Source organism: Sinocyclocheilus anshuiensis, unplaced genomic scaffold (genome assembly GCF_001515605.1).
Source record: "Sinocyclocheilus anshuiensis isolate Anshui unplaced genomic scaffold, SAMN03320099.WGS_v1.1 scaffold320, whole genome shotgun sequence".
Taxonomy (NCBI): Eukaryota; Metazoa; Chordata; class Actinopteri; order Cypriniformes; family Cyprinidae; genus Sinocyclocheilus; species Sinocyclocheilus anshuiensis.
The window spans coordinates 238827-250660 of record NW_015554092.1 but is presented as its reverse complement, the minus strand read 5'-3'; the positions used below and the strand labels follow the sequence as shown (position 1 = coordinate 250660).

At 33.9% G+C, this 11834-nt stretch overlaps 1 protein-coding gene and 1 long non-coding RNA gene across 4 annotated transcripts; one reads left to right on the top strand and one right to left on the bottom strand.

Annotated features, from left to right (window-relative positions):
• Nucleotides 1–4043: 4043 nt before the first annotated feature.
• Nucleotides 4044–4766, top strand: LOC107669292 (uncharacterized). The gene is made up of 3 exons (XR_001631972.1): nt 4044–4182; nt 4337–4405; nt 4647–4766. It is a non-coding gene; the product is annotated as an uncharacterized LOC107669292 (long non-coding RNA).
• Nucleotides 4767–5003: 237 nt separating this feature from the next.
• On the bottom strand, nt 5004–9584 carry LOC107669284 (tumor necrosis factor receptor superfamily member 5-like). Of its 3 annotated transcripts, none has more exons than XM_016461462.1 (7): nt 9196–9584; nt 8966–9048; nt 8393–8567; nt 7343–7468; nt 7070–7222; nt 6620–6701; nt 5004–6487 (listed from the first exon to the last, which is right to left on the bottom strand). In XM_016461462.1, the coding sequence occupies exons 3-7, from the start codon at nt 8517–8519 to the stop codon at nt 6262–6264; spliced, it is 714 nt and encodes a 237-aa protein (XP_016316948.1). In that variant the 5' UTR covers nt 8520–8567; nt 8966–9048; nt 9196–9584; the 3' UTR covers nt 5004–6261. The 3 variants fall into 3 exon arrangements, with proteins under 3 accessions (XP_016316948.1, XP_016316947.1, XP_016316949.1); XM_016461461.1 differs by having other exon boundaries at nt 8966–9015; XM_016461463.1 differs by lacking the exons at nt 8966–9048; nt 9196–9584 and having other exon boundaries at nt 8393–8807.
• Between the last annotated feature and the right edge of the window lie 2250 nt (nt 9585–11834).

The following is an 11834-nucleotide window of genomic DNA, read 5'->3' as shown; positions in this document are numbered from 1 at the left end:
ATGGAACCATTTAGACATAATATGGCATCGTGAAGCACCTTTATTTTAAGAGTGTATTGAGCATTTCATATAAATAAGCAGAAGTGTGTGTTTTCACACAGAGTGTTACCACATCCTAGACTACAGGACTATGGCAAAATTATGAAATATCATGAAAAGGATGCAACACTCTAGAAATTTCAAAATGAAAGCGTGATCAAAAGACAATGAATTTCTCATTCGAGAAGCAGGGCCTCAAAAAACAGTTTGAGAAGAAAGACACGCATTAACTGTGAAAAACCTGAAACATGTCATGAAATACATGAAGACTGATTCTTTACATGTTTATGTATGAATAACTCTTGAGGGATGAGCACCAGTTCAAGATATGTCTTTCTCTTGAGCATTTCATCATTTTTGACTCACTTAAATCTCTTGTTGGCCATTTTACTTGTATAATAATAATAATAATAATAATAATAATAATAATAATTATTATTATTATTATTATTATTATTATTATTATTATAAACTTCCAAATAATTATGCACAGCTGTATATCATATTTTTCATTTTAAGCTACTCATGAATTACCTGTCACCTAAATGACTATACAGTGTGTATGAAGATAATCATATGTTTGTATTTGTGATTTTTAGACTCATGATCCATACTGACGCACAGACAAGGTGAGATATTACACATCATAAACAGAGAATAAAGAGAATTCAAATAGATTAGATGCAGGAACCTGTAATATCGACAGCTGTGTGTGTTATAGTTCTGAGAGTGTTTTCTCTCTTTAGAAAGCAGTGTTTTCTTTTGTCTAACCAGAACTTTCATCAAATTCAGTCCCTGATTAAGGAGTGCATGTCTTGTAATAATAGTTCATTCATACACACAGTTTAGACAGGATGAATGTGTTGTACTGTACTGCATGTCTTCTCATATAATGCATGTTTTTATAAATGAGCAATAACAATGATTATGTATTATTAGAACACAATGTAGCATACCTCTCAGAATTCACAGAAATATGAACTGTAATGAAGTTATTTTTTTTAATGAATTTCTCTGTATTGAATCAGTACTACTGAAAGAATTACATAAGTTCACACACTGCTTCAAATAAATATGAATAATACTTCTGTTAACTTTTTGTCTTATTTTTTCATGTTGTACTTTGTGATTTTGAAAAAATTAACAGTACTGTAATACTGTACGCATTCATAAAAAAAAATAAACAAAAATAGCAGCAGGCAACAAAGCACGTTGCAAACCTTTAAAACAGGGCTTTACTCACCAGACCACATGAATTTCTATGCAAAGCTGCTGAGATTACCCTTTTCATGGACAATGTTGACTTTATAAGGCTGTAGTTCAGTAATGGTTATGAATTTCTTTTTTTTAAAGGCATTTGATAACTGTTTGTTAAATATATTACTGTGGCATCTATGTAAGTGCTTAAAGCAGAAAAAGAAAAGTGTGTATACAGCGGGTAAAATAAGCTTGTCTAGGCTCAGTGCCAGAAGAGGCGTTAACCTGTGCTTCTCTGTAACTCTTAGCCACAGACACTTCAACACAGACCTCAGAGCTATTTCCCTATTTCAGCTCATCACAAGGTAATGACTCAGTTATCTTTAATTGTGTTGTAGATGAAAGACTTTCATTATTAAATCGGATTTGTATTATAATGAAATTAAACTTGAAATTGTATGTTTCTAGTCCAACTAAATTGCTCACAACTTAAAGGGGTGGTCTACTGTCTTTTTCTAAAGGCTTGATTGTGTTTATGGGGTGCACTGTAACATGGGTTCATGCTTCGTTTTTTGTTTAAATCCCATTATTTTTCACATGTTGAGACCCAGAGAATATTAGTGAAGAGGATCGCGCAGAACTTGTGCAAGCACGGCTCTTACCGGACGTTTCAGAATAGTATGTTTCTTTGTTTGTTTTTTGTAGTTGTCTCATTTTTAAGATACACTGTTATTTGTAAATGCTATTGCTGTTTATGTTATCTTTGATTTACAGTTTTATCCGTACTAAAGCTTTACCCATTCTACAATTTACAATGTAGACTGTTAACAGAAAACACCTAAACAAAGAACATACAACAATTCTTCCTCTTCTCTAAAGCAGCCCAACATGGCCCCACCCCCTCTGTTGCATGTTCCCGGGGGCGGGGTTTATGTAAATTTTATGGTTTGTGATGTCACTAATCCAGGAAGTAGCTCATTGTAGGCTTTAAAAAGCGAATTCTGTAAAAGACAATTTCTCCCTTTGCATTAAACTTTGAGTGTCGAAACTTTACAGATGTTGTTTATGTGCAAACAGCAACATGACACACTAACTAAAGTTAAAAAAGTGAAAACGTATGACCCCTTTAAAATTCAATATTAGAATAATAATGTGTTGTTTCAACTTAAAAGAAAGTAAGTGTTCATGCTTGACTTCAAATTGTAAGTTCATTTTTTTTTTTACTTTAGTTTACTTAAGTTACTTTGCAAATTTGAAGTTGTTATAGCTAATTGCAGCAGTATATGTTTACAGTATATATTTTTACAGTATTTTAATGTATGATTCTGTATCATACTATATTAAGACTATCAAACTTTACACAGATTTGACATATTCTTAAATATGATGCTGCTATAATGTCTTTTTATTAAGTTGACACTATGTTTTTATCCAGAATTATTGCAGTCAATGTAAACCTGAAGACAAACATCTATGGTTGTCATTTGTGATTGCACTTCATTTAAAAATTGTACTTACATATTTATTTTTATTTTTACATTAAAGGGGTCATATGATGCGATTTCATTTTTTCCTTTCTCTTTTTTTCAGAACGATGAGCTTTGTAAAAATCTACACGTTTCAGAAAGGCGGGACATAGAGGAGAAACAATAATGTACAGTATGTGGAAAATAATGTGTTTTTTTTTACTTTAAACCGCATAAACACATTTCATTACACCAAATACACAAAATAATGTTCTTTTTAGCAGCATCATATGATCCCTTTAAGTTTCTCTCAAATTTAACATGTTCAATCTATACTATTAGCTTCTTATAGTTTAAGACACAGAAAGTGATTTTTCTGCACCAGCTGTGAAATAATTTCTTTCCAAGCAAAATAAAAAAATAAATAAAACAAAAAAGAAGAAAATGAGCTGTGAAGTTCCTGCATGGACAAGATCAGACATGAACTCCACAAATATATTCTAAATGTATATAACTAAACACCTTCACAGGTGTTAGTCTTTCAATTTCATTCCCATCTGTACAAAGAGGAATAATGTACTGCAATGAACATCCTGCAGTGAATTCTGAACACTAGAGTCTCAATCTTTATGATAGAAAACATCGTATAATACCTGTTGTTAGTGTTTGTCATGTCATTGTTTTATCTGTGAGAAAGTGTGTGTTTTTGGGTGAAAACCTTTGCTAGTGTTATAAAAGAATGAGCTGGTTTGAGACTGAATGAAGTGTTTTAGTAATTTTAGCACATTTTGAGTGTGCAATTGACTGCTGTGTCAAAATGAAAGTTATGAGTAAAGCTCCGTTCACACCAAGAGCGATAACTATAAACATAACTATAAAGATAACGATATTAGCGTCCACACCAGCGAACGATATGGTCTGTTCATTCTAAGCACACGCGCGTCTGTCGCTTTAAACTCTCCAGCTCGTCACAGCAGGATGGATTCTGATTGGCTGTCAGTGTTTGTATCGTTCATCAGCTGGAAAAAAAATCGTTCTGAAAGTGATTCCAACGATATCGTTTCTCTGTGCCTTTATCATTATAGCTGTGGTGTGCACTCTGCTATTCTTTAACATTGAGAACGATTTTTAGAACTATATCTGTATCGTTATCTTTATAGTTATCGTGCTTGGTGTGAACGGGCCTTAAGGGTGAAGGTTTGATTTAGTCATTGTGGGGACAAAACAGCAGACAACCCCCAAAGTGAAAGTGAAACAAACTTGTATTACATAATAATCACTGGTAAATGGTCAATTTAATTTCAAATCTTATTTTACATTTTGCAATATAAATTAAAGGCTGAACCTCAGTGGAGCATCAGAAACTGCGGGAATCACAAAATGAGCAGCAAAGAGGACGAGAGTCAATCTACTGAAGCAGGAGAGAAACAGACACTGAGAGAAGTTGCACGGAACAGCATTTATGGAGACAGACCAAACTGTGAGTATTTATAATCTTTATGATAAAACGCTGTTATGTGTATTCCATCCTCAGCTCTGTTTCATCTTCTGTTATCTGAACACATAACATTAATCCTGAACTTTAACATCCACCCATTGTAAATGAAATGTATGAAGATGTTTGTGATTTCCAGTTTGTCATGACTCAGACAGACCTGCAGAGATTCATTAAGATGATTTACAGACAGACGCTCACAGATGAGGTGAGATATTAATAACATACAGAGAATAAATGTCTAAAACTGAAATACAGTGTTATATTGACAGCCCTGACAGACTGTCTTCTCTTTTTAGAAAACAGCAAAAAACTAATATTGCACTTAAGAACTGGAAGCTTAGGCTTAAACAAAGTCTGACTGAGTGTTTAGTAAAAATAGTTGTATTTTATAGTACAGCTGTAGAAATACAATACTATTAGTTATATCTTAATGTCTTCACTTTCAGATAAACCATCAGGATCTTATTATGGTAGAAAGCAGCTTCTCTTTAGTTGGCAGCAGCTTTATAAGAGTTTCACATCATGGAGTCATGTTCCGGAGGGGAGGATGAAGAAAACAGATAAAGATGGAGAAAATTAAGAAGCTAATCATTGCCATTTATGAAGTTGATACTGTTTTTATCCACCATTAGAGTTACTGCTTGATGTATAAACCTGAAGATGAACATCTATGGTTGTCAACAGAATAAAGCAATTGCAATTAATCATGATTTCTGATCAGTATTCATTTATATTACAGTTTTTGCCTATTGCTTGAACACTTTTTGCAAAACTTCGGCTCATTGTGTCAAAACTTTACACACAAGCACACAAGACACAACACTGGGAAATAAGACACGCAAAAGTTAAAGAAATTGGAAGAATAACCCAGGAAGAATACATCCATGATTTGCAGATCAAAGTAGCAACAGTTTAGCAACATTGTGCTATTCCACAGTCATGCCAATAAAGCTCAATTGAATCGAATTGAATTGAATTTTTTGTGAACAAAAAGAACAGTTTTGATCAACATCCGGGTTAATAACGGAAACAAAAGTGTTCACTGCAATAGCAACATCTCCAATTCTCTTAGATAATGCTGACTTATACAATACTCTCCACTCAGGTTTTTCACTCTCTTTCAAATGAAGCATACCACGCCAAGGAGGATACATTTTTTTATACAATAGTCTTCTTATTAAAGATTTGAGAACAGATTTTGTAACAGACCTTTCCAGAAGTAGCATTCTGAGCCCATCACAATCAAATTGTTAACCTCTAAGAAACAGCCTCCACAATTGTCCATTATGGGAGTTAAATATAACTCGGGAAAAGAATCAGTACAATCTGGATTAATAAACCCCAGTGAGTAATCCAATAACAATTTCAGTTCTTTTTCAGGCAAAGCAGTCCTCCACTCGTCAAGTGCTCTGGCAACCAAACGAGTAGATCTCAACCACAGTTTCTCAGTCCCTGAACATCTATAAAGTTAGCTCCAGAGTTGAGAAGATTCTCTTCTGTCACAAAGTAACTCAGTTCACTGGACAAGGCCAAACGTGAGTCAAATATTAATGGCTCGTGCAACAGCCAGAACAAAGAGTTCACAGTCCTCTTCTTTGGAATCTTGAACAAGGCACACACTTTAAAAAGATTTGATAAAAAGCAGGAAACTTGGAGAGTTTCAGCTTCTGAGGATCTAGCCACAGTGAGGCTCTATCCAATCCTAGTCCTTCAACCCCTCTCAGTGTAGAGGTTTGGGTTCTCTGAGCCTGTTAAAAGTCTTTGTATGAACTGAATGTTTGTAGATGCACCAGTCCAAGTCCTCCTTCTTCTTTAGGAAGTTTCAATACACTTTTTGGTACCCAGTGCAGCTTGTCCCAAAAAAAGTCCACTAAACATGACTGAATCTTTGATCAAAGATCTGCTGGGGGATCTATGCAACTTTTGCCAGGCATTTATACAAGTTTAATCTATAAAAGTTAGCCAAGAGAGCAAATAACTTGGTTAGAGGGAGGACCAGCTTGATTTTGGTGCTCATGAAAAAATATTAAACATAGAAATAGTAATTACTATTTATAAATATTACTTCAAAATCAAAATGTACAGGTTTAAATCTTGATTTGTAACTTGATTTAATCCACTATTTTGCTTAATTTTTTTCTTTACAAAAATTACAATTATGACAATAAACGACAGCGAAAACACTCCACACAGAATCAGTGGCAGTAAATAAGGTGCTCTGTTACTGCACTCAGCATCAGTCTTATCTGTTCCTTCCTTGATTGTTATTTTGTCAAGAGATGCACAGCTGTTAGAGAGAGATACAGTACTCAAGATGAACGACAAATACATCTCTTGCGAGAAACAAATCTACTGAAGAAAATTAAAAAACAACAAATTTAATTTAAGAAGGTGTCAGTTTTAACATATTAATACTTACTTTGTATGCAATTTGCAGAATGTACCATTTGAATATGAACCAGCAGGACAGTAATCACACACTGTATCTCTGAACTCTGTTCCTATACAAATGCAATTAAAAAAAACAGCATCAGTACATGAGCAATAAAGACAGTGACAGGTCTCACAGATAATGACATCATTATTCAGTATAGCATCTGACACACTAAATTAATCTTCACATAACTAACTAATAATCAGCCTAATCATAATTTAGTAGTTTTTTCAGGTGGTTTTAAGAGACTCAAGCAAGCAATGTCTATCATGAGGAACCACTTAATACTTTCCCCAGGTGCAATAAATTGTAAAGCTGCTTTGGAACAACATGCATATTTCCATAATTGAGTTATTTAATATAAATGCAAGCGGAGTTATTGCACTCAGTTTTTATAGATGTATATTAAAGCTGCTCGACTGATAAAAGACTGACCGGTTTGGTTGATGTATTGTCCAGGTGAGCAGGTTGAATGTTTCATGGCCCTTTTACAGTTGGAGAGCAAGTCTATACAGTAATAACCTGGCAGAGGTTCACACACTGTATCTGATATTAATGTACATATCTGCTTTACTCTCAGCCCATCACCTTTGACAAGAAAGCAAACAAAAACCTGGCAATGTCAAGTCAGCTAGAGAAAAAAAAAACTACAATATATTTGAAAGCATGAAACCATGACGACTCACTAAGAAAGAAAGTTTTACTCACTTGGATCACAGACAGAACAGGGCAGACATTCTGTAAATCCATTAGGAGCATCAGTGTAAGTCCTCACAAGGCATGAATCACATGTTGTGCTTGTGTACTCATCACAATGTTTATGAACTCGCTTTCCTAGACAATATAAAAAAAAATTGCCAGCACATTTATTATACATTATTTATACATGCCATATATAACAGTATAAGTTGTATTTATTGTATGTCTGTATATTTCTATAAACTGTGTAGACTTAAAAATGAAATTTTTTTTTTGGTATGTTTCTTATATTCTGTATCTTGATTTTATGTTAAGTACATTTCTAACGCCACAACAAATCCCTTGTGTGCTTGTGCACACCTGGCCAATAAATCTTTTTCTGATTTAGAAAATAGCCTAGAATAAATAATCAAAATAATACAAATAATCAGACTGTAATAACGCTGGGTACACAGATTTTCTAATTAATCGGGATCTTGTTATGAACAATCCCAATATTGGTTTTTGACCTCTTTTTTTACTTTATGCCTATTTTCAGGGATATCTGCTTCTGCTGAACAACTTGACAAGAGTTGTGAATGTTTGCGAATCAGAATCAAAGTGAAATAAATCAGGAAATCTGCATCAATATCCAACCCTAGACTGGAGTCATGTTGTGTTTAATGCAATGATGGATAGATCAGTGATTCCAAACCATCTTCCATCTTGGAAACCACTAACCTAGACCTTGAAATCTATTTGTGGATTATGTAACTATAATAATATCTGTCAAATAAGTGACTTATAATAAAAAAACGAATGTCCATTGACATTCAGAAATAAAACTGTGTACTGTATAAATAGATTTCACACTGTAATTCAACACCTGGCCTGCCCTAGTTGTTTCTATACATTATTTTGATACCAGATGAAGGGAATGTACCACAAGTGTGATTTCTGTTCAAACATAGAACATTATTTTATGAGCATATTACAGTTGTTCATCAGTAATAATGAATGATACAGTTTAAAGCCTATAATGAAAAAGTATCATATGACCTCTTTAAGTATCTGACTTACCTTGATCACACATCGGGCAACAATCTCCATTAATTTCATATTCTACATTATTGCATGCTGCCACACAAAGCACAATCTTCATGAAGAGGAGAGGAAGCAGTTTTGATAGACTATAGAATATACACATATCTGGGAACTAAATAAATCATCTGCAGAGGTGGTCATTTTCATGGAGCTGAAAAAGAGATTTGTGTTTGATGGCTTTCAGAAAAATAGACAGAAATAAATTGTGCCAGACACTTTTAAATCCATTTTACTAAAATGTATGGGCCTCAAAACTAAACACCAATTATGCATTGACTCATTATTTTATACATTAATGCACCAGCAGGTGGCATGCCAACTCCTTAAGACAAGGGGAATGACAATTTACAAAATGCATATATTTCATATTATACAACATATATTTAGGACAGAAAGTTAAAGCATTAATTTTTAATTAACATTTGAAGATGCTGTATAACTCCATTCACTACATCTTATCAAAAGACAAAACTGCTCTAAATATAGTTCAATTATAATCTAGTTAATTATAAGTGAGAGGAATACAAAGGAAATGTATTATATAAATACCAAATGAATCACAGCAATCTCACATGGGTTTGCAGGTAAAGCTCCCATATCTGTACCAAACAGAAACGTGGGTGAGTGAAGTACTGTAAAGGTTTGAAAAAAAAGTATTTATTTAAATCACACATAACTATAATAACATAAAATGTTCAACATTTACACTTCATGGTGCATAATGTTTATATGCTTTAGCCAATCAGAATACTGAAACTTGAAGTAATGACATAGCTTACTGATTTCTGTTAGAGTATAACTGCTGTGTTTGATGTATGGGGAGAGCAGCCTACAAACTCCTTGCTGAGTACTGAAGCCGACTTCTGCTGATGAAACTACAAACAAAAGTAGTTTAAGTCAATTTTTCCTCGACTGATTACATCTCTGACTCCTGGTCTTCATTCATCATAACTGGTCTACAGGTCTTATCTGTACTTCCCTACACAGGTTTGGAATGACATGAGGATTAGTAAATAGTGGCAGAATTTTCATATTTGGGTGAACTGCCCCTTTATTTTAGTCAGAGTTTTTTTGCACCAAAACTAGCTGGAATTTAGTTTAACACAAGTATTTTCTACCTTCCACCTCGCCCTGCAATTTAAACAAGAATCTGGACTTTTATGTAAATTGCTCCTGTTATAATTACTTTACCATTTTACAACAGGGACACAAAAAACGCAAGGAAGGTTACACATGACTACACGTGGCAAGGACAACAATCCGTGACCATTGTTTGCTATTCTGAAAACTTTGCTTTCATTTTTAAATCTTGTGCAATATATTTTTACTTGTGTTTTTAAATTTTGTTTTCATGCTTGTTATTTTTTTATCCGTGACTGCAATACTTTAGGCACGATTCTGATCCCATAAAATGCTCCCCGGGCGCCGCAGCATAAATGGCTGCCCACTGCTCCGGGGGGGTGTTCACGGTGTGTGTGTGTGTTCACTGCTGTGTGTGTGTTCACTGCTGTGTGTGTGCACTTTGGATGGGATAAATGCAGAGCATTAATTCCTAGTATGGGTCACCATACTTGGCCACATGTCACATCACTTTCACTTTATTTATAAATTTAACAGATTGAAAACGAAAGTAAAAGAGGCCCGTTTAAAGATTTCTTATCCTGTGGCTCCCTCTAGTGGACTGAAGTTGTCCTCTATAGGGGGCAATATTTGCTCAGCCAATGTAAGTCTATGCTAAATTTTTGATTATTGATAATTAATACGAAAACTGTAAGTCCAATCAGTTAGAAAAGATAAAGCAACAAACTACAGATCCGGTCCAATAATAATACAACGTTTAAATAGAATAATAGTTTTCTCAAGCCAACATAACTAGCTAATAACTTCACTAATGTTAGTGCGGTGGATCAATGAATGCGGGAGAAGGTGAGAGATAACTTAGATACTGTGTATGTGTGTGTCTGTGCACAGCAGTAAACTGAATACAATGTTAGATTAACACTAAACAGTAGAAAATCAGTCCAGTCTCCCCATTAAAGTCTTGTGTTGCTTATAATAAATGTTGATAAAACATAAGCAGTCTTTCAGAATGCTCTCAGTTACATGTAGATGCATACTGTATGCTTTAGTGAGTGTGGCAGCGAGTATGAGGCTGGGAGGGAAAATCCCAGTATACTCACTACAAAAAAACTAGACTACACCACTGTTTATAGCCATAACCTTTGAGACACTACAGTTTCTAAGCATGCATATCAGATTAATAAGAATACAAAATAAGAAACTCACAAAAATTGCAGGACAGTGTAGCTATATACTTGTTTGCGACACATAACTCCCCCACTTTCAACAGAACACAGATTTAACTTCCCCCACAGAACTGGAACAACAACTTTCTCATTTAACATTTTTTTAATCCAGTATTTCTGCTAAATTAACTGATTTTAGATGACCTTTCAGATTTATTTAATTATAAAAATCTTTATAATCCAAGGGCGTATAGAATTTAGTAGAAAGCTAGGACATGTCCCTACCAAAATCCAGTGATTACTAAATTGTCCCTAGCAATAATTTTGATCAAACAATTAAATATATGTAACCGCTGTTGTTGTAATTTCGTCTGCATCTGAAATAAGACAAACCATTGATATTACCTGAGAAGTTAAAGTTAATACTAGGGATGCACCGAATGTTCAGCAAACGACATTATTCTGCCAAAAAAAAAAAAAAAAAGCTCTGTGTTCGGCCTAAGTGAAAAGACAGAATAAATTGTACAGAACAATGACTACGTTTACATGGACATCAGTAATCTAATTATTTACCTTATTCTGAATAAGACAATGTTACGATTGAGGTGATAACATGAGTTTCTTTTAGAATATTCCTTTCATGTTCCGTATTGTATTATATTGTATTGTATTGTATTGTATCGTATCGTATCTATCTATCTATCTATCTATCTATCTAGCTATCTGAATATCTATCTATCGATCTGAATATCTATCTATCTATCTATCTATCATTGTATTATATTGTATTGTATTGTATTGTATCGTATCGTATCTATCTATCTATCTATCTATCTATCTAGCTATCTGAATATCTATCTATCGATCTGAATATCTATCTATCTATCTATCTATCTGAATATCTATCTATCTATCTATCTATCTATCTATCTGAACATCTATCTATCTATCTATCTATCTATCGTTCGTCTATCTATCTATCTATCTATCTGAATAGTACATAGTTCGATTAATGGCACACGTCATTACGTCACCACGCAACGCCATACGACGTGCCCTCCAGAATTTAACATATAAACATATAGTTCGTCTTTATTATGATGCCATATACAGTTTTGGGTGTTTCATTTTTAATTTACTGAAAGCTTCAAGTGCAGTTAATTATTTGTTGT